The 23780-nt window shown below is 46.2% G+C and overlaps 1 protein-coding gene across 1 annotated transcript in view; it reads left to right on the plus strand.

The window, feature by feature from the left end:
- The window catches only part of LOC116974732 (collagen alpha-2(IV) chain-like), a 190606-nt gene that overhangs the window by 15878 nt on the left and 150948 nt on the right, over positions 1 to 23780 (plus strand). Inside the window, exons 2-3 of the mRNA XM_033023447.1 lie at positions 12380 to 12495; positions 14374 to 14428. Coding sequence (XP_032879338.1) covers positions 12491 to 12495; positions 14374 to 14428 — 60 coding nt within the window. The 5' untranslated portion in view covers positions 12380 to 12490. The remainder of the gene's footprint in view (positions 1 to 12379; positions 12496 to 14373; positions 14429 to 23780) is intronic.

Below are 23780 nucleotides of genomic sequence, written 5' to 3' on the forward strand. Positions count from 1 at the left end.
CTAGTCCCACTTGCCTGTGTTAAACCCCATATCCCTCTGAACCTCTCCTTTCCATGTACCTGTGTCATGAAATGTAGTAATTGTAACCACCTCTACCTCTTCCTCGTTCCCCATATGTCCCATCCTTTGTGTGAAAAGGTTGCCCCTCATGTTTAGTTTAGTTTAGAGATACAGCATGGCAACAGGCCCTTAGGCCCATCGAGTCCGCACCGACCAGCGATCCCGCATTTTAACAATATCCTACACACACTTGGGATAATTTCCATTTATACCAAGCCAATTAATCTACAAACCTGTACGTCTTTGGAGCGTGGGAGGAAACCTGAGATCTCGGAGCAAACCCTCGTGGTCACGGGGAGAACGTACAAACTCTGTACAAAATGTTCCTTTTAAATATTTCCCCCTTTAATTCAAACCTATTCTCTCCAGTTTTAGGCTCCCATAGCCTGGGAAAAACACTGTTATAATACACCACATCTATGCTCCTATTGATTTTATAAACATAAAGTACTATAACTTTGCCCCCAGGCTCCTTCGTTCCCGGGGGAACAGTGCTAACCACTCTAGCCTTTCTTACTTTTAGTTTTGGAGATACAGTGCGGAAACAGGCCCTTCGGCCCACCGAGTCCACACAGATCATCGATCCTTGCACATTAATACGATCCTACACACACTAGGGACAATTTCACATTTACACCAAGCCAGCTAACCTACAAACCTGTACATCATTGGAATGTGGGAGGAAACTGAAGATCTCGGTCATGGGCAGAACATAAAACTCCATACAGACAGCACCCATCCTCGAGACGGAATCTGGGTCTCTGGTGCTGTAAGGCAGCAACTCTACTGCTGCACCCGTTATAACGAAAGCTCTCGAGTCTAGACCACATCCTTGTGAATCTTTACTGCTTATTCACATCCTTCCTATAGCTGGGCATCCAGAACAGCACACCATACTCCCAAGTGCAGTCTCGCCAACATCTTGCACGACTGCAACCTGATGTCCCAACTCCTAAACTCTGTTCTCCGCCCAAACAGGGCTAATGTGCCAAATGCCGCCTTCACCAGTCTGTAGAAGCATCTGCAAAGGTGTGGAAAGGGGTATTTAGACTGAAGATTTCACTAGTGGGAGTCTAGGACCATAGCCACAGAATAAATGGACGTACCTTTAGAAATGAGATGGGAAGGAATTTATTTAATCAGAGGGTGGTGAATCTGTGGAATTTATCGCCACAGAAGGTTGTGGAGACCAAGTAAATGGATGTTTTTAAGGTGGAAATTGATAGATTCTTGATTAGTATGGCAGGGATTACAGGAAGGAGGCAGGAGAATGGGGTTGAGAGGGAATGATAGACCCATCATGATTGAATGGCGCAGCAGACCTGCTGGTTCTAATTCTGCTCCTACAACCTATGAACTTATGAAGATGGGAGATTCTTGTATGAAGAAAGTTTGAACTGGCTAGAGTCTTCTAGAGGAAAGAGGCATAGGGAAGGTTCAGAATTATGCCTTTTTAAATGGATGGACCTGGAGAGAGTTTTTACAGTGGTGGGGAATTAAACAAAATTAGGATGTCATCAATACCCTTGAATGGGGGAAATTCCAAAGAATCTCTTTCCTCAGAGTAGTGGGAGGGGGCATTAGAGGAATGGTTTTGAGGAGCAGAGATGGGTTCAAGCTGAATAAACAAGTAATGAGAGGGAGATCAAAACGTAGAATAGAAACAAAGGCATGATTAGATTATCACAAATACAGCTGTTATCTCTGCAGTTTTTCCACTTCTTCACCGTCTCTAAAGCCTCTACTGCATATCCTTCCTATAATGAGGTGACCAGAATTGCACATGTACTACATTTGGCCTAACTTAAGTTTTATGCAGATGCAACATGGCCTTTGTACTCGATGATCTGACTGATGAAGCAGGATGCCGTATGCATTTTTTCCACCCTACTTGCTTGTCTTGCCACTTTCATGCAGCCTTGCAGACTTGCACCCCAAGATCCCACTGTACATCAAAATACCCCAGACTCCGGCCATTTTTCTATATGTTTTCCTCTTACATTTGACCTCCCAAAGTGCAACACCTCACATTTGTCTGTTTTTTTGTAAGCTTTTGCATGTTTCAGCTTGAAATTGTGCAATCTGATGTATACTTTTAACTTACACTTGAATGCAATATTTATGCTGTAAATTGGATTAGCTATGGATAAGATTAGGCTAATTTACATTCCTAATTACATTCCACAGTAGAGCCAGGCTCTGATCAACAGGTGCAGCACATAAATGATCTTAATATATTCATGTATGGAAATCAGATTATAATCAAACACCTGGCCCATGTTGACCAACCTGGGTCTCACTGCACACCTGGTACTCTTCCTGACCCTGACTCCAATTGCATAGTTTCTCTCATTCCTGACCCTGACTCCAGTTGCATAGTTTCTCTCATTCCTGACCCTGAGTCCAGCCTTATACCTGGCCCCCTATTCTATCCTGATCATACCTGCTTACCTGCTTAGGTTCCCAGTGCTGAACACTCCCAATGTCCCAGCTTTGACTGCACACCTAGTACCATTCCAGACCTTGACTCTGGATGCACACTTGGCCTTGCTCCTAGCCCCTCTGCACTGACAATATATCTGGCCCACACATAAAGCCCCATATCTGATCCCCTGGACTTAACCTATTATGTTCAAGTCCACAGGTGCTTATCTAATGCGGTAATCTTTTATGGGGCACTTCACAGACCAAATTTTGTATAACAAAATTTGCTACATCCATTGGCTTTCTTGTTATCTAACATGCTATAACTATATATTTAAGCAATATTATTCTATTACATTTTTGTTCCAATGCTCCCCATTCCCAATTACTTTTACATTGAAGTGATTGAAGTTTAAATGACATCAGAAAAATAACACCTCTGGAATTGATGATATTCATTACATGGTTGGTTGGAGTCAGTATCAGCACAATTACTATATTAAACTTTGAATCTTCAGATGTCCTGGTTCAAGCTAAAACTAAAGACAAGTAATAACCTCCTCACACATTCCCCTGCAAGTATCTCTGACACTCCTTTAAAATATGCCCCTTCTTTGAACAAGCTCTTAAACATCGCATCTGAATCAGTTTCCATCTGATTACACTCCTTGAGGATGTCCATCTCCGTGTTCAATTAATAAAACAACGAGATTGGGGCATTTCTATTCAACCTGTCAAAGGAATTTGGGTGGGGGGGGGGGGGTTTGTAATAGTCTGTGAAGTAACTCTTACACTGTGGCTGCTCCATGGCCGGAGCTGCAGCGAGTGACTCTCCAGCCCGGAAAACACTCCCTAGCCCGGCAAAGCTGGGTAACATAAGAGGTAACTATTTAAGGGGTAACGTGGGTGTATGGAACAAGCTGCCAGAGGAGGTAGGGACTATCCCAACATTTAAGAAACAGTTAGACTGATACATGGATAGGACAGGTTAGGAGGGATATGTACCAAAAGCAGGTAGTGTAGCTGGGACATGTTGGCGGATGTGGGCAAGTTGTGCCGAAGGGCCTGTTTTCACACAGTATCACTCTATGACTACATTATACCTCCACCATGCATGAATGCTTCAAAATCAAGTGGTTGAATTTTATTGCCATATACTCGCATAGAAACATAGAAAATAGGTGCAGGAATAGGCCATCGGCCCTTTGAGCCAGCACGGCCATTCAGTATGATCATGGCTGGTCATCTTCCTCTTTCCTGTTTTTTTTCACCATATCCCTTGATTTCACTAGCCCCAAGAGCTAAATGTAACTCTCTTGAAAACATCCAGTGAATTGGCCTCCATTGCTTTCTGTGGCAGAGAATTCCACAGATTCACAACTCTCTATGTGAAGAAAGTTTGTCCTCATCCCAGTCCTAACTGGCCTACCCTTTATTCTTAAACTGTGACCCCTGGTTCTGAACTCCCCCAACATCGGAACATTTTTCCTGCAGTTACAGTAAGTGAAAATCTAGCAGGCAAGCAGGATGCTTTCTCCAACCACCCCCATTTTAAGGCCACTATCTTCCACCGTTTCTACCCAGTGCTTGGTACTTACTTCCAGCAGCCACTGGTTGTCCTCCAGGATGCACCAAGCTGCAGCCTGATCCATGCCGGTCACCTGGGCGAATTCGGCACAGAGACTCTCACGGCAGCGGCGCAACGCTTCCGATGCCTCCGACGACCCGGGACAGTTACACTGTGGCTGCTCCATGGCCGGAGCTGCAGCGAGTGACTCTCCAGCCCGGAAAACACTCGGCCAGCCCGGCAAACACTTGCCAGGCTCGGCTCCCCATCCGCATCTGTCCCCGCCACTGCATCTGCTTCCATCCCTCCCTCAACCCCGGCTCTCCAACTCCCACAGTTGATATGAGTTTTGAAATTTTCGTTGATCACAGAATTTCTCACTACAGAGCATGAGAAATTTGTGATCGGCGTGAGAGCGTGAGAATTTGGCGAAACGCGTGATTCTCACGCTCAATACGTGAGAGTTAGCAGCCCTGTAATCCGCACACTTACATTTTACTATCTAAATGATGTCAAGTTGGGAAAAGGGGAGGTACAACAGGATCTGGGGGTCCTTGTTCATCAGTCTATGAAACTAAGCATGCAAGTACAGCAGGCAGTGAAGAAAGCGAATGGCATGTTGTCCTTTTCTGGATCACTCTGTGCATTTCCGAATGAATCCGGCCATAATCGTCTTGGAGTTGCTCTCAATAGTCTCTGCACTCCCTCTAGCTTTCTGTAGGGCATTTAAACCCCTAGTGAGGTCACCATTCTCCCCTCTCCCTGCTTCTGTACTCCCTCCTCCCCCCTCCTTCCCCCCTGCTTCTTTGTAACCAATTCACCAACAGCCCCTTAACAAGCTCTCGAGAGCAACATGACAACAGTGGGAGGGAATGGTGTATCTGTGGGGCAGAGAAATCCCACAGCATATGTTTACATCACTGCAGTCACCAGAGTCGACACCGACTCCCAAAGACCTTCACGTATTGATCTAGGTGCTTTCTGAAGTGTGTCAGGGGCAGTAAGCTGTTTGGAGAAGGACACTGGGTGAGATTTCCAAATGGTGTTGAAATGGTTGGAAAGAGATTACAAAGGAGACTGCATTGATGCAATATCTCAGATGCAAAAACAATCCACCTTGGGGAACTAATCAATTAATTGTGAATGGTGTGAAGTTTACCAGGACACACAATAGTCAGTTTACACACCCCAAACAACAAATAAATATCACTGAGGGGAGGGATGTTGTTTTGGACTTCAGAGACGCACCCTAACATTATCTGAATGGTGGCTGATTAGGAAAAGGGGAGACGCAACGAGACCTGGGTGTCATGGTACACCAGTCATTGAAAGTAGGCATGCAGGTGCAGCAGGCAGTGAAGAAAGCGAATGGTATGTTAGCATTCATAGCAAAAGGATTTGAGTAGAGGAGCAGGGAGGTTCTACTGCAGTTGTACAGGGTCTTGGTGAGACCACACCTGGAGTATTGCGTACAGTTTTGGTCTCCTAATCCGAGGAAAGACATTATTGCCATAGAGGGAGTACAGAAAAGGTTCACCAGACTGATTCCTGGGATGTCAGGACTTTCATATGAAGAAAGACAGGATAGACTCGGCTTGTACTCGCTAGAATTTAGAAGATTGAGGAGGGATCTTATAGAAACTTACAAAATTCTTAAGGGTTTAGGAAGGAACTGCAGATGCTGGAAAATCTCCAACATTTTTGTGTACCTTCATGCTGCTGCACCCGCTGAGTTTCTCCAGCATTTTTGTGCACCTAAAATTCCTAAGGGGTTGGACAGGCTAGATGTAGGAAGATTGTTCCCGATGTTGGGGAAGTCCAGAACAAGGGGTCACAGTTCAAGGATAAGGGGGAAGTCTTTTAGGACCGAGATGAGAAAAACATTTTTCACACAGAGAGTGGTGAATCTCTGGAATTCTCTGCCACAGAAGGTAGTTGAGGCCAGTTCATTGGCTATATTTAAGAGGGAGTCAGATGTGGCCCTTGTGGCTAAAGGGATCAGGGGGTATGGAGAGAAGGCAGGTACGGGATACTGAGTTGGATGATCAGCCATGATCATATCGAATGGCGGTGCAGGCTCGAAGGGCCGAATGGCCTACTCCTGCACCTAATTTCTATGTTTCTATCAACGGAGAGCAGAGGCAAACCTTGGTTAATCCATGGTTAGACTGGAAGGGGGAGATAAAAGCTGTTTTTTACAGTGGGAAGCTGGGACTTCATTGTAGAATGTTCTTTCAGGCTCATACACAGGGTAATTCCATGCCCGAAAGTGCCGACTCCAGTTTTGTGGATCTTGGATCAGCTCCATATGGCCAAAGGCTTTTGGTGGAATTATGCCGCTGAAGCTCTCTCTGATTTTCAGTGTAGAACAATTTAGTCTTCAATGTAAAGTGAGTTTATGGGATTAGCCATCTGTGAATTTCCACTGCCCCGGTGAGACCCCTCCAGGTGCAATCAGTGAGTTATTTCCAGTCAAGGGCGGGAAGTGTTGGAGACTCTTAACGATTTCCAAAGTTCCTCTTCTAAAAAAAGCCTGGATGATATTTCCCACACAGACAATGACATAACAACAGAGTCACTTGGGGTCAGCAAAATGTGAAAGCAACTGTCTGCAGCTTAAAAAAAAGGAGCTGCAGCTTGTGATGGATCGAGCGTGGTGTGGCTGAGGAGTTGTCACTGAGACTAGGGACAATCAGTGACCTGAGCTCGGCAACTTGCCAATTTGGTATGTGACACCAGACCAGGCAGAGTTTTATATTTTTGCTAGCCAAGGATCGGGGTACTGGGACTGGAGTGTGGTTAATATTATGCCTTAATATAAGAAGGGTAACAGGATTAAGCCAGGGAACTATAGGCCAGTGTGCCTTGCATCAAGAGTGGGGATGTTATTGAGGGGATTCAATGAGACAGTATTTATTTGCATTTGGGTAAGGACTAATTAAGGATAGTCGGCAGGGCTTTGTGCGTGGAAAATCGCATCTCACATTTGATTGATGTTTTGAAGAAGAGGCCAAGGAAATTGATGGGAGCAGGATAGTAGACGTTTACATGGAATTCAACAAAGCCTTCGACAAGGTATGCCCTGTCTAGACGATAGAATATGTGGGATCCAGGGTGAGTAAGCCAATAGATACAAAATTGGCTCGAAGGATGCTGTCGGAGGATTGTTTTTCAGATTGAACGTGTGTGACTCATGGTGTGCCATAGGGATTGGTGCTGGTTTATAGGTGAAAATATTGGCAAATTGGAGAACTTTAGATTCAGGTTCAGGTGAATTTATTACTATATATACCAGGGTGTAATGACATTTCTTGTTAATGTGATGTTGACAGAGTCACGCCCCTGTCCCACTTAGGAAACCTGAACGGAAACCTCTGGAGACTTTGCGCCCCACCCAAGGTTTCCGTGCGGTTCCCGGAGGTTTTTGTCAGTCTCCCTACCTGCTTCCACTACCTGCAACCACCTGCAACCTCCGGGAACCACATGGAAACCTTGGGTGGGGCACAAAGTCTCCAGAGGTTTCCGTTCAGGTTTCCTAAGTGGGACAGGGTCATAAGTAGATGCATACAGTAATACAACAATCTGAATCTGGACAAAAAAAAATCACAAAATGGTGCTTGTTTGTAGTACAATCTAAAATGATGCAAAATAATATTAAAGTACAATAACTGAATGAGGTAGGGTTAAGGATAAGAATATGTGACAGCATGTCCAAGAAAGGGATGTGAAACAGATGATTGGATCAGTAGTCTCATAGCAGTGCGGAAGAAGTGGGATCAGGAGTCTGATAACAGTGGGGATTCAGCATGGAACCGGGCCTTTTGGTCCATGAGTCCACACCAACAATCACTCACTCGTACACACGAGTTCTATGTTACACAAAAATGCTGGAGAAACTCAGCGGGTGCAGCAGCATCTATGGAGCGAAGGAAATAGGCAACGTTTCGGGCCAAAACCCTTCTTCAAACTGATGGGGGGGGGGGGGGAGAAGAAAGGAAAAAGGAGGAGGATGAGCCCGAGGGCTGAGGGCTGGGAGGAGACAGCCCGAGGGCTGATGAAGGGGAGGAGACAGCAAGGGCAAACAAAATTGGGAGAATTCAATGTTCATGCCCCCAGGATGCAGACTCCCCAAGCGGAATATGAGGTGCTGTTCCTCCAATTTCCGATGTTGCTCGCACTGGCCATGGAGGAGACCCAGGTCAGAGAGGTTGGTTGGGGAATGGGAGGGGGAGTTGAAATGCTGTGCCACCGGGAGGTCAGGTTGGTTATTGCGGACCGAGCGGAGGTTTTCTGCGAAACGATCGCCCAGCCTACGCTTAGTCTCTCTATGTTATCCCACTTTCACATCCACTCCTTGCATACTAGGGGAAATTTACAGTGGGCTTTCAAACTCCTGCTTCTTCTTTCAAAAAGTAGGAGAAATGTGAATGTCCAGGGTGGTAGGTGTCCTTGCCGACACTTCCAACCACCCTGATGCAACGCACTCTGACACATGAAAAGGATGAGCCTGTGAGAGTCAGGGGTGTGTTCACCACTCTCTGCATTGTCAGGCAGTCAAGAGCAGAGCAGTTTCCATACCAGACTGAGATGCCTTCCATCAAAATACCTTCTGTAGCTCATCTGTAAAAGTTTGAGAAAATCCTCATGGATATGTATATCTTCTCAAATGCCCAAAATAGGCTGATGTGTATTTTTGATCACCACATCAGTATGATGGGAATAGGTTAGGTTGCTTGTTAGGCTGTTGCTGGTGATATGGATGTCTAGGAACTTGAAGTGTGTAGGAAGGAACTGCTGATGCTGGTTTAAACCGAAGATGGACAAAAGTGCTGGAGTAACTCAGCGGGACAGGCAACATCTCTGGAGAGAAGGAATGGTCGTCTCGTCACGTCACCTGAAACGTCACCCATTCCTTCTCTCCCGAGATGCTGCCTGTCCCGCTGACTTACTCAAGCATTTTGTGTCTATCTACGAACTTGAAGCTGTTGACCATCTCTACAACAGATATATTGACAAGGACCGGGTAGTGTGCCCTGGTGTAGGTGTGTGCCATTACCAATATTTCAAAGCACTCAGTTAAGGTTGATGTTAAGAGCTACTTAACAATAGTTATTGAGACAGGTCACCTCATTTTTTTCTTGTGGGACTGGAATAATGGAGGTTCCCTTTAAGCAGATAGTGATAAAGGCTGTGGGTTGAGTTATAAAGAGATTTAATAACTGGATCTGTTTCACTGGAGTGAAGGAGGCAGAGGTGACATGATAAAGATATATAGAATTATGAAAGATAAAGATATAGATTGCCAGAGTCTGTTTCCCTTGGTAGGGATGTCCAAAATTACATAGAGACATAGAAACATAGAAAATAGGTCCAGGAGGAGGCCATTCGGCCCTTCGAGCCAGCACCGCCATTCATTGTGATCATGGCTGATCGTCCCCTATCAATAACCCGTGCCTGCCTTCTCCCCATATCCCTTGACTCCACTAGCCACTAGAACTCTATCTAACTCTCTCTTAAATCCATCCAGTGGTTTGGCCTCCACTGCCCTCTGTGGCAGGGAATTCCATAAATTCACAACTCTCTGGGAAAAAAAGTTTTTTCTCACCACAGTCTTAAATGACCTCCCCTTTATTCTAAGACTGTATTCTAAGACTAAATTAGAGAGATTGGGTTTAAGTTGAGAGGGAGGAAGTTTAAGAGGGATCTCAGGGGTACCTTTTTCTTAAATCAAACAAAGCAGTTGATACCTAGAATGAGCTATTGAGGAGGATCTGAAGGTGGGTATAGTAACACATTTAAGAGCCTACTTTATAGGTATTTGAATGAGCAGGGCATAGAGAGATATGGAGTTAAGGCAGGCAAGTTTGCATATAGTTTGTATGGAGAGGTTTGTAGTTCAGCACAGATGCTGTGGGTTGAAGGGCCTGTTCCTATGCTGTATAATTGTTACTTTGAGTCCTTGCCACACTCTGGAACAGTATCCAAGTCTTGATTTAATCTTGGACTGTGAAAGCCACTGCAGGCAAGCCTTGTCTAATGCCTCTGTTGTTGATTAGTGAAAATGTGGGAACTTTGACAAATGTCTATGAGCCCAGTCACCCATCTCCACCATGCTGGGGTCAACTACCTCTGTACAGACCTGTGCTTGGATTTGCAACTGTAAGCGAATTGATAGTGAAGAAAGCGAATGGTATGTTGGCATTCATAGCAAAAGGATTTGAGTATAGGAGCAGGAAGGTTCTCCTGCAGTTGCACAGGGTCTTGGTGAGACCACACCTGGAGTATTGCGTACAGTTTTGGTCTCCTAATCTGAGGAAAGACATTCTTGCCATAGAGGGCGTACAGAGAAGGTTCACCAGACTGATTCCTGGGATGTCAGGACTTTCATATGAAGAAAGACTGGATAGACTCGGCTTGTACTCGCTAGAATTTAGAAGATTGAGGGGGGATCTTATAGAAACTTACAAAATTCTTAAGGGGTTGGACAGGCTAGATGCAGGAAGATTGTTCCCGATGTTGGGGAAGTCCAGAACAAGGGGTCACAGTTTAAGGATAAGGGGGAAATCTTTTAGGACCGAGATGAGAAAAACATTTTTCGCACAGAGAGTGGTGAATCTCTGGAATTCTCTGCCACAGAAGGTAGTTGAGGCCAGTTCATTGGCTATATTTAAGAGGGAGTTAGATGTGGCCCTTGTGGCTAAAGGTATCAGGGGGTATGGAGAGAAGGCAGGTACAGGATACTGAGTTGGATGATCAGCCATGATCATATTGAAGGGCCGAATGGCCTACTCCTGCACCTATTTTCTATGTTTCCATGTTAATTGTCCTGCTCTGTACAGATCAGTGACTTAACCCTTAAGGAAAGCAGCTCAAAAGGATTTTCCGTGGGAATTTCCCTTTTGGGCCTGGAAGAGATTGTTCTGAGAGTCAACTGCAGGACTCGCTGGGGATGAGGGCTTTTGATGTTCATGGATGTTGTGGCCATTTTGTGACCGGAGGGTTTCCGATCAGACTCTGTGAAATATGCAGTGCTCTATTTGGGTAGGAGCATGATGTCAGCCTTGGGGAATGTTTGTCTATAAAAGGATCTCAGCCTCAATTGTTTCCAAGGCACAACTGTGTAACAACTCATTCTATGATAACATTAACCTACTGAAGTGTTTAACCAGCCACGTGCATGGGCTATTCAAACAGGGAGGTTAGTCAAGGGAGAATGGTTATTGTTTCAATATCATAATTACTCTCAGGCTCAGCCATAGTTAGAAACTCAGGAAAGGTATGAAGTTATTATTAATTGTGAAAACTGAATGCAAAAGAAGGGAGTTTGTGGCATAATTGTAGAGACCAGGGCACTGGCTGAAATCAAGGGTGAAACTTCACATTGAACTGCAGGCCAGGTGTAGGCCGTTCGATCAGCTTGTAGTTGTGTTCCGCATGAGCCTGCTCCTCCACCCCAATGCCGTATCCTTCCTTTCTCTCTCTCCTGCACATGTTCAGTCCATCTACATTCATTCCCCTCCAAACCCTTCCTGCCTGTTGTCCAATCCCACGTGGTATCCAAAAATACTCATAACTCTGGTAGCGCACCCACCTTTCTGCCTTCAACCATCACATCCGGAGATCTAAAGAAGTAATCATCAGTTCCCACCCCCCCCCCCCCAGTGATAGTTCTGGCGCTCAGTGACATTGCACAAAGACATAGTAGAAGCTTACAGCGTGTGAGCATGCAGGGAGGGTGGGAGAACGGTGGGCTCCCTGTGGACGTGGAGTGAGGAGGGGCAAGCTTTGGGGTGGTGGGGGGCTGTGGAGATGCAGCAAGGATGGGGCCACTGATGGAGTGGAGAGGTGGGGTCACGGTGGGGGTGGGGGGAGGAACTGTGGGTGTGGGGGTGCAATCACGTGTGAGTGGCGGGAGGGTTTTGGGAAGTATGAGGGGGTGCTGGCAATGGGGGGGGGGGGGATGACAGTGTCATGTGTGTGGGTAAACTGGGTGTGAGTTGCCGGTAGTTGGGAAGGAGGGGGTGGGCTAAATGCAGGGAGATATCCGTGTGGCGAGCGCCAGGGAGCGTGAAGAGGGGACGGGTATCAGTGGGGTGGGGGCCGCCAGGAGAGGCGACAGTGTATGGGTCAACCGGGAGAGGGGTCAGTGGATGGGGGGTCCCGGAGGGGCTTGATGTAAGGGGGGTGGTGCCGGTAGTTGAGGAGGGGGTGCAGCTTCGCCGGAGGCGGCGAATATGGGCCCAGCGGGCGTTTCTCTCTCATTCCCACATGGCTTTTGATCTTCAGGTCGGCTTCAATCGGACTGACTCCCGTTTGATTCTCGGACAGGTTTAACGAAGTCTCTCGTCCGGCGCTGAGTTTGACACGCCGACTGACCCACAGCTCAGCAACTGTTGACCGGAAAGATAAAAAACGCTGCAAGCTCCCCAGAGAATAAACATGAGGTGAGTATCCTGAACAAAACCTTTCGGACGTTGATGAATAAAAGGGAAAAAAATGTATAAAGAAAGCTGCCTGAGATTCAAAAGGGCGGGATCTAACCCCAGACCCGAGATGGGTGCTGCCAGCACCACTACTTTGTCCATGGAGTTTATGGCCTGACCCGAACTTCCCCGGGAATGTTGTGTGTGGAAAACCCATCCTGCTGAAGGCGCTGCCGTGGGCTTGGTTTCCAGATACAGCGCGGAAACAGGCCCATCGAGTCCGTGCCCACCAGCGATCCCCGCACACTAACACTAGCCTACACACGAGGGACAATTTACAATTTTTACCGAAGCCAATTAACCTGTACGTCTTTGGACGGTGGGTGGCAACCGGAGCACCCGGGAACCCCCCCCCCCCCCCCCTGGCAGGATTCAGGGAGAACGTACAAACTCCGTACAGACAACACCCGTCGTCAGGATCGAACCAGGGTCCCTGGCGCTGTAAGGCAGCAACTCTACTTGTGGAGTTGGGCGTTTCAATGCCAGCGTGTGGAGATGGGGGTTCCGCCAGAGCCCAGCCTGTGAATAGGGAGCAGAACAACAGACAGACAACCATGTCATCTCTGGGTGCCCGCTCTACCACCCACCAAATGGAGCTCAGGGCCTGGCAGACATTAATGCAGAGACAACAACCTAGCTGCTCAACACCCGGCTTGAGATTTATGTTTCATTCCCAAGAAGAAGAACTCTACCGCTGCGTCAATGCGTAGAGGGAATTCCACGAGTTTTAGCCGGCCGGTGATATGTTTTCAGAGATGGGACGATGTCCCTAAGACCATTGTTTACAGCCCCGGAAACTCACGCCCCTTTGCTGCTCCCAACTACTGCCTTCCACTCCTCACCCAGTGTGGACCAAGCACTGGGAGAGGAGGTGTTCTGTGGGGGGGGGAGTATTAAGAACGGAGTTTAAAAACCCGCATGGGTTTTCTCCGGGTGCTTCGGTTTTCTGCTACATTCCAAAGACATGCAGCTTTGTAGGTTCATTGGCTTCTGTAAATTGTCCCTAGTGTGAAGAATAGAACTGGTGTACGGGTAATCGTTGGTCGGCATGGTCTCGGTGGGCCGAATAGCTTGTTTCCATGCTGTTTCTAAAATCAAATCAAAAATACTGTACACTATTCCCTCCACATGGCACGTCTTGCACCAGTACTCCAAGACACCCTGCCTCCTTTCCAGGAACTATCTGATGTTCTCCCACTTAGTCCTTGGTGGGGTAAACTGTATTCCCACACCCATCCCGACCCCTTGGACCAGGGGTGGGGAACCTGTGGCCTTAAGGCCATTAAGTGCGGCCTTTTGAATGAATCCAAACTTTGTAGAACAAATGTACACAAAAATGCTGGAGAAACTCAGCGGGTGCAGCAGCATCTATGGAGCGAAGGAAATAGGCAACGTTTCGGGCCGAAACCTTTTATCAGACTTTGTAGAACAAATCCTTTTTTTATTAATATGTTTTTGTTCGTCTTTTATTCTTTTTATTCTAATCTTAAAATGAACGTATTTAATATACCAAAGAGTAACAGAAGATTTAACAAAATGTTTTCATTTTCTTGAAGTTAGTACATCGTAGTTAGATTTTTACAAAATAATGTACATTTTGAAGTATATCTAATTGAAATTTCTTGGATGCGGCCTTATTAGCTCACAGCTATTAGATGCAGCATCCCACCATGAAAAGGTTCCCCACTCCTGCCTTGGACCATTCACCGCACTGTTTTTGCCGTCCCGTGGTGCAAAGCTGCTCGAACGCGCCCGCTATTTTTTTCCTGGAAATTTGTTGGATGCCGTGAAGCTTTTCTCTACTCGTGGAGCTAACACGTGCCCTTACTTATTCCCCAGGTGCCGGTTAATGCAACTGTTCAGCTTGCTGCTGCTGGTCGAGGCTGCCCTAGCGGTGAGTAAACCAAGTGCTGTACAATCCTAGTCGATGCATTGCCCAGGCCTGGACTGCACTTGAAAATTCCGACTGTCACTTCAGAGAATAAAGCACTGGGAATTAAAATGCTCCCCATCCCCTAGTCGGTACAAACGCTCCCTCGGCGCTGCCCTTCTTCCAGTCGGTACAGACGCTTCCTCCGCCCCTCCCCTACTCAAAAGGTCACAGGTGATGGGAGTAGAATTAGGCCATTCGGCCCATCAAGTATACTCCGCCACTCAAAATTGACTGAGCTATCTTTCCCTCATAACCCCATTCTCCTGCTTTACCCCAACAACCTCTGACACCTGTACTAATCGAGAATCTATCTATCTCTAACTTAAAAATATCCACTGACTTGGCCTCCACAGCCTTTTGTGGCAAAGAATTCCACACCCTCTGACTAAATAAATTTCTCCTCATCTCCTTCCGAAAAGAACGTCCTTTAATTGTGAGCTATGACCTCTAGTCTGAGACTCTCCCGCTAGTGGAAACATCTCTCCACATCCACTCTATCCAAGCCTTTCACTATTCTGTATGTTTCAATGAGATCCCCCCTCAATCTCCTAAACTCCAGCAAATATAAGCCCAGTGTTGACAAACGCTCATCGTAGGTTAACCTACTCATTCCTGGGAATATTCTTGTAAATCTCCTCTGGACCCTCTCCAGAGCCAGCACATCCTTCCTCAGATATGCTGCCCAAAATTGGTCATAATATTCCAAATGTGGCCTTACCAGCACCTTATAGAGCCTCAGCATTACATCCTTGATTTTTGTATACAAGCCCTCTTGAAATAAAGTTTGCTTTAATCGAGTTTGCTTTCTTTACTACCGATTGGACTAGCAGATGAGCTTTTTGGGAATCCTGCACCAGCAGTCCCAAGTCCCTTTGCACCTCTGATTTCTGGATTCTCTCCCAATTTAGAAAATAATCCTCACCTTTATTCCTACCACCAAAATGCATGACTCCACACTTTGCTACACTATATTCCATCTGCCACTTCTCTGTCCACTCTCCCAACCTGTCCAAGTCCTTCTGCAGTGTCTCTGCTTTCTCTCCACGACCTGCCCTTCCACCTATTTTTGTATCATCCGCAAACTTGGCCATAAAGCCTTCAATCCCCTCGTTCAAGTCATTAATGTACATTCCAGGAAATTTGTCAAGCAATACCTTCAATTCACAAAGCCATGCTGACTTCGACCCCCCCGTCGGTACGGGCGCTCCCGTGGCGCTAACATATCTCTTTTTGATAATATTGGTTAACAGATGATACGCTTTGAGTTTATGATGAGTGGTAGCTGTGAAATGGGGCCGGGGCCAGGGCCCGGGATTTCCTCAGCTCATTTAAAATGACATGTTAAACATTTGGAGTGCTGGAATGGGCCGTGGGTGCCCTTCAAAATAGCGTCGCGAGAAATTTTGCGAGGGAGCTCCGACAGCGGGCCACCCGGGACTGCAGGAGGAGGTGCCTGGAGACCGCACTGCACCAGACAGTGGCCTTCACTCATTCCCTTCCTGTGGGAACGCTCGCTGCTCCCACCTGCCTTCCTATTTCCGTGCATTGAACTGGCTGAGTGCGTCTGGAAAAGCACTTAGTGGTCAGTGCACGGAAGTTTCCTGTTTACGTAAGCGGCACTTCCCGTCGCCAGCGCACCTGGACACTACCCTATGGGGTGAGCTAGTCACTGTCGCCCCAGCAGAGTAGTGCATGAATATCCCAGTGATTCCCTTGCCTCTGGGGTAAACAGTGTTCATTCCTTTCTCAGTCATATTTGTCCGAAATTTCAGTCCCAGCTGCTCTTGTTGGGGTCGAGCATGTAATTCCAGCCAACTGAGTACTGAGGGAGCACAATATTGCCATAGGTACTCTCATTGGATGACATCTTAATGGATGCTTCACAATGCCCTTGGATTGATGTGTGGAAGCCTATAATGATGTAGCCTATAACAATGCCCTCGGGGAGAGGTGGGGAAGCAGAGGAATTCGTTCTAATATCCAGGTCAATATTTGTCCCACCATTCAGAATCTCTAACGATCAAAATATCTGGTCATTATCGTATTCCTACCTGTTGGATCTCACCCTCAATGTACATGCTCTGCTTTATAATGACACCTGATTTTAGACATTAAGAAAGACCTTGTTGGTTTTGGGAACAACTCTAGATGCCATGACTATTTAAATCCTTTCCAGTTAAATGCCAGGGGTTTGCTGCCTCTCTGGGAGATGATGGACGTATCTGTAATGCTCATTATTAATGTGTTCAGTAAACATAGAAAATAGGTGCAGGAGTAGGCCATTCGGCCCTTCGAGCCTGCACCGCCATTCAATATGATCATGGCTGATTATCCAACTCGGTATCCTGTACCTGCCTTCTCTCCATACCCCCTGATCCCTTTAGCCACAAGGGCCACATCTAACTCCCTCTTAAATATAGCCAATGAACTGGCCTCAATTACCTTCTATGGCAGAAATTCCACAGATTCACCACTCTCTGTGTAAAAAATGATTTTCTCATCTCGGTCCAAAAAGACTTCCCCCTTATCCTTAAACTGTGACCCCTTGTTCTGGACTTCCCCAACATCGACAATCTTCCTGCATCTAGTCTGTCCAACCCCTTAAGAATTTTGTAAGTTTCTATAAGATCCCCCCTCAATCTTCTAAATTCTAGCGAGTACAAGCCGAGTCTATCCAGTCTTTCTTCATATGAAAGTCCTGACATCCCAGGAATCAGTCTGGTAAACCTTCTCTGTACTCCCTCTATGACAAGAATGTCCTTCCTCAGATTAGGAGTCATACAGCATTGAAACAGTCCCTTTGGCCCAACTTGGTTGCACCGACCAATATGTCCCATGTACACTAATCCCACCTGCCTACATTTGGCTCGTATCCCTTTAAACCTGTCCTATCTACGTACCTAAATGTCTCTTAAACCTGCCTCAACTACCTCCTCTGCCATTCGTTCCATTCACTCACCATTGGTTCTACAAAAGAGTTACCCCTCAAATTCCTATTAAATCTCCCCCCCCCCCCCCCCCCCACACCTCCTCACCTTATACCTATGTCCTCTGGTTCTTGATTGCCCTGTGTCTACCCGATCTATTCCTCTCATGATTTTTTTACACAACTCATTTATATTTATTCTCTTGAGCCTAGTGCCATCCTCTTCCTGTGCACCTCCATTTTAAATTACGTCGCATTGGTCAGGAGACCAGTGAGGACTGTGTGCGGGGCAGTTAGTCATGAGATGAAACCACCAGCACTGCACCTTTTAGAGTTGATAATGGCAACTTGAGGCAGGCGGGTGGACTGTAGCAGAGAATGGCAGCGATAACCATACATGCAGTCAAACTGAGGGCACAGTAACATTTTACTATCCATCTCCAAGTGAAAATAATCCTATTGATGGAGTCCCAGGCTATCTCTGGTCTGAGTCCCAGGCCATTTCTGGTCCTTGCTTGTTTGGTAGCTGAAGGGCTGCTACCTGGTGTAAATGAGCAGCTTTGAGGTTAGCAATAGCCACAAGTACACATCAGAAAATCAACGGCAACAGTCACACCCAAGTCGATTTGCTTGGCCAAAAAGGAGAGGCAAACTGACTCATTAATAGGCAAGGACGTAAATGTAGTCAAGGCCCTTTGTCAGAGCTTGACACTTTATTGGACCAAAGATACAAAAAAAAAACTCCTAACAGGCTAATCAGGTGCTGGAACTAGAGATTGTAGGTTACACACTCCTATAGTTGTAAAACATATATTGCATTTTGGCATAAAACTTATGAATAAATCTCTGGTATTCCTTTCTGGGGGGATATCATTCAAGTAACTTGGCAGAATCATCCAAATCCAATAGCAGAATAGATGGACTGTGTGCTCAACACAGGGAAAGGTTATCAGCATCGAGGCTCAGACTGCTGTCATCACACTTCATCGGAGGAGCCACATCACCCACTGCTTCTCCAAGTGGAGAGGGAACATCCGGGTAGGCACTGAACACCCCTTGTGTTCCAAAGGGCAGCTTATGGAGAACGTGCAAATGGGCAAAGGAGCTAAAAAACTTGCAAACAACCCACCCGTTTGTCCCATCGGGCATTCTGGCCCCAATGTTAGAGGAGTCTGCAGCACTCGCTTTGGCTTTGTCAGAACCTTGGAAGGAACAATTAATCTTTCATCCCAAGGGAATGCCCAAGAATAATTCACGTTATGTTAAAGATATCAAACCTTTGTCAGACCACAAATGGAGCATTGTACACTGTTCCGGCCTCCACTGTACGGAAAAGGATGTGGAGGAACAAGTGAAAATACCAGAGTTCACAAGACTGACACTAATTACATAGATACATACAACTCTCGGAAAAGAGGCAGAGAGATGTCTGGAGAGCGATTTAGAATCTTAAAGCTCTGTAGGGAAAATGCTTCCATGTGTGGGGAAGGCCAGAAACATCCATCAGTATTTGAGTGATACTGATAAATCTGAACATGAATCTTGGAGAAAGCTCTTTATCTGGAGAACATGGGAACTCCTTCCATCGGGAGGGCTTAAGGTGAGGAGCAGTGATGGGCTGAATGGGAAGCTGGACCCATCTCATGGGAGAGAAGGTGATGAGGGAGAAGCATGGAGGGGGCTACGTGGAGCAGGATTACCAGCCTGGAGCAGAGGTTCAGTGAGGAGTGCAGAAGGGCATGATAGGAGTCTAAACAATGACGTGTTAGTCTGTTGAAACTGCAGCGCAGGATTGATTGTACATGTTTAAACAGTTTACAATAGACAGAACTATGTGACTGTACACTAGATTATCAAAGGTCTGAAGTACAATGCATTTAGTCATGAATAGTGGGCAGTTTTGCCAAGAGTATCCCATCCTGAGTGATGGGGAGGGGGGGGGGAGCCCAGCATGTGGGTGCTGTAGATAAGGCTGAAGCAATGTTCAGCCATAAGTGTTCAATGGTGATCCATCTTGGCTTGCTACTGAGATCCCTAACATCACAGAATTCAGTCCCCCCGCCAATGTGCTTCACTCCAATGTATTTATATTATAGAAACATAGAAACATAGAAATTAGGTGCAGGAGTAGGCCATTCGGCCCTTCGAGCCTGCACCGCCATTCAATATGATCATGGCTGATCATCCAACTCAGTATCCCGTACCTGCCTTCTCTCCATACCCTCTGATCCCCTTAGCCACAAGGGCCACATCTAACTCCCTCTTAAATATAGCCAATGAACTGGCCTCGACTACCCTCTGTGGCAGGGAGTTCCAGAGATTCACCACTCTCTGTGTGAAAAAAGTTCTTCTCATCTCGGTTTTAAAGGATTTCCCCCTTATCCTTAAGCTGTGACCCCTTGTCCTAGACTTCCCCAACATCGGGAGCAATCTTCCTGCATCTAGCCTGTCCAACCCCTTAAGAATTTTGTAAGTTTCTATAAGATCTCCTCTCAATCTCCTAAATTCTAGAGAGTATAAACCAAGTCTATCCAGTCTTTCTTCATAAGACAGTCCTGACATCCCAGGAATCAGTCTGGTGAACCTTCTCTGCACTCCCTCTATGGCAATAATGTCCTTCCTCAGATTTGGAGACCAAAACTGTACGCAATACTCCAGGTGTGGTCTCACCAAGACCCTGTACAACTGCAGTAGAACCTCCCTGCTCCTATACTCAAATCCTTTTGCTATGAAAGCTAACATACCATTCGCTTTCTTCACTGCCTGCTGCACCTGCATGCCCACTTTCAATGACTGGTGTACCATGACACCCAGGTCTCGCTGCATCTCCCCTTTTCCTAGTCGGTCACCATATCGTTGACAACATTAGCGACGAAGTGGTGCTGGTTTCCGACGGGCACGGTGACAGACACACCACACATCTCTGTCCTCCATGCAGCTGGCAAGCTCCTCTTTTGTCCCTACACATGCGTCTTTCATCAATGTCTTCAGCATCGTCTTGTTTGGCCGTCCCGGGTCACGGCTTCCATGTGTGGGTTCCTACAGCACAGCCCTGTTCGCTGGCATTTCTGGGGGCAATGGCAGTGACCAGCGTGCCTCATCCTTCTCCACCTGATCTTCTCTGTCAGAGGAGGAATCCCCCCCATAGAGCAGGGCGTTGGTGATGTGGTCCCCCCTACTGACATTTTGAACTTTTCTGAGCATTCGGGTGTAGGTACCATCGAGACACTAGGACAGCGCTCGAGTGAGAGTCCATGCCTCACACGTACATTAATGTGGTCTCTACAGTCGCATGGAAGAATCTCAGTTTGAGACCCTTAGACATCCAAAGTAGCAAGTCGGACTCATTCTAGATTTGTGCAAAGCAATTACCATCTGCAACAGAAAAAAGGTTTAACCACGAAAATTAAAGGTAATTTCTGAGACCCATCATCCACAATCTGACGGGTATCAGGGGCTGTGGGGAGAAGGCAGGAGAGTGGGGTTGAGAGGGAAAGGTAAATCAGGCATGATTGACAGAGTACTTGATGGACCGAATGGCCTAATTCTGCTCATATAACTTATGAACTTAGAGGTCACTATCCAACAGATGCTTATTTGGGCCAATGACATAAATAGTGCAGAAACAAGATCATGTCAAAGGCAGCATATCCAGTGGTGAATGATTCTCGTACCTCCAAGCCTTTCCACTATCTGCAGGCCACAGTGTGGTGAAATGTTCAACATTTCCCTGCATAGGTGAAGCTCCAGCAACTCCAAGGAAGCTTGAACCATCCAGCACAAGCATCCCACTTGACTGATACCCCATTCACCATGCTAGACATTTACTCTCTCCACATGTATCCAGAGAGTGTGTGTTGCTGTAAAATGCACGACAGTTATGCCCCTGTCCCACTTAGGAAACCTGAACGGAAACCTCTGGAGACTTTGCGCCCCACCCACGGTTCCCGTGCGGTTCCCGGAGGTTGCAGGTGGTTGCCGGAGGTTGCAGGTAGTGGAAGCAGGTAGGGAGACTGACAAAAACCTCCAGGAACTGCACGGAAACCTTGGGTGGGGCGCAAAGTCTCCCGAGGTTTCCGTTCAGGTTTCCTAAGTGGGACAGTAGCATTACTTACAGAGACCACTACAAGGCACGGTGCACAGGTTTGCCATCACCTGCTATTTCCTCTCCATTACACAACATCCTGACTTAGAAATATATAATCATCGTGTATCTAAAGAGCATTTGGGAGCACTTTCACCAGAAGGATTACAGTAGTTCAGTGGGTCACAATTGGAGATGGATAATAAGTGCTGGCTTTGTCAGCAGTGCCAAATTCCAAAAGAGTGCAATAAATACAAGGGGTGGTAATGTAATGTTTCTGTGCTGTGAGCTTTCGCCAATTCAATGCAATTGTGTGTGAAAAATTAGACCCCATGCCACAGTCCTTGTCAATTCCTTGATGGATCTGTGAACTTTGTGAGGGAGTGCCCGGTTTAATGGTTCAGGGGCAGTCTCATGATCGGGATTGGGTAACTGTGGTCAGATCATGAGCCTCACTGTTCTGTCACTGGAACAGTGTTTCAGATTAGCGGCAGGGAAGCTCAGATCTCTGGATCAACTTTAATGCAGTTTACCTGTATAAACCATAATAGGGAGAGTTGTAGGCATGTTGTGAGAATGAGTCTTTATAGTGTGAAGCAATTTCGAGTGTAATTTGGAACTATTTTTACTAACTTGTTCTAGAGAGGGGACATTCATCCACTCAGTTATTTGGCAAACAATAGCTTGGGATTTCGACATACTAAGCTCATTGTGAGTTCCATCATGTTACACTGAAATCAATCTTCATTAGACCAGGCTTGGAGCAGCTGAGTTCTAGTTCCCGTTTGACTTGATTAGAGGGCCATTGGTGCCCACGTGCAGAAGATCATGCATTTGTCACATATTCCTGGTTTTATTAATCGTATTTAAATGTTCTTCAATGCAGTATATTTGTAAACTGAATCTGATCTGCTTTTTGCAGTCCAAGCTGCGCTTTCATGCATTCAATTAAGTTACCAGCCTTTTTCATCGAACTTTGAGAAATGTCCATAAAAACTTCCCTGTTTACAATTTTAGTAACTTTCTCAAAAATTTAATTTGTTTCCATTAAGCATGACCTGCCCTTCCCAAACACATGTGGCCTTTCTAATTATCTCCCATGTTGTTAAGTACTCAGTCAATCTGTCTTCAATTATAGATCCCTATAACTTCACAGCACATGCCAGCCTCCCCATCTATCAGTTCCTGCTCATTCTCTCTCTTTCCCTCTAGCTTTCTCTTTCTAGCTTGTTCTCACACATTCTTTTGCTTTCTGTACATTTTTCTTTGTGTCTCTGTGCCTTTTACTCTCTGACTCACTTTCCTGCATTAATGCCATTCCTTTCCAATTTGAAAGGTCTGTACTCCTTGGAGTTTAGAAGAATTGAGGGGTGACCTGATGCGGACAGATAAGATCCCAAGGGAGCTTGACAGAATAGACATTGAGATGTTCTCACGGGCTGGAGAGTTACAAACAAGGGGAATAGCAACAAAATAAGGGGCCAGTCATTTAAAATGTAATGGAAATGTCTTTGCTCAGACAGTAGTGAATCCCTGGAATTATCTGCTCCTAAAAGTGCTGAACTTTTAGGAGCAGATAGGAGCCAATATTTGAAAGATCAAGGAATTAAGGGCTATGGGGAACTAGCACAGAAGAAGAATTGAGGAAAACACAGATTAGCCATGATCATACTGAATCGAGAGGCAGAGTTAAGGGACTGAATAGCTTACTCCTACTTTTACTTTCTTGTGTCCTTGATTGGTGAAACAAGAGAGCTCTGCAAGATGTGAATTGAAATCTGTGCATCTTTCCTATCACCACTTCAAAATCCCAGAAAGCAGATACTCTAATCCCAAAGATTTAGCCTTATCTTTCTTGTACGTTCTTGCTCTGTGATCAGTCATAATGGTAAATTGCCCCTTTTGTCTAATCTGAAAACTGAACCAAAATCATTATCCGACAAGTCTGCTACATGCTTATTATATTTGCATTGTAAGCCCCGTGTGGTTTAAAGGGCGTAGGGAGGAACTGCAGATGCTGGTTTAAACCGAAAATAGACGCAAAAGGTTGGAGTGACTCAGCGGGTCAGGCAGCATCCCTGGAGAAAAGGAATAGGTGACGTTTTGGGTCGAGACCCTTCCTCAGGCTGAAGCTTCAAGCTGAAGAAGAGTGTTGACCTGAAACATCACATATTGTTTTAAAGGGTCCACTCGTCCCCAATGACCGGGCCATTTCTTTAGGTTTTTTGGACCAAGCATCTCCTCTGGAATTTTCAGTGACTCCTTTTAACTCTGTCCAGTGAAAGAACAGGCCATGTCTTACC

This window comes from Amblyraja radiata, chromosome 6 (genome assembly GCF_010909765.2).
Source record: "Amblyraja radiata isolate CabotCenter1 chromosome 6, sAmbRad1.1.pri, whole genome shotgun sequence".
In the NCBI taxonomy this organism is placed as follows: domain Eukaryota; kingdom Metazoa; phylum Chordata; class Chondrichthyes; order Rajiformes; family Rajidae; genus Amblyraja; species Amblyraja radiata.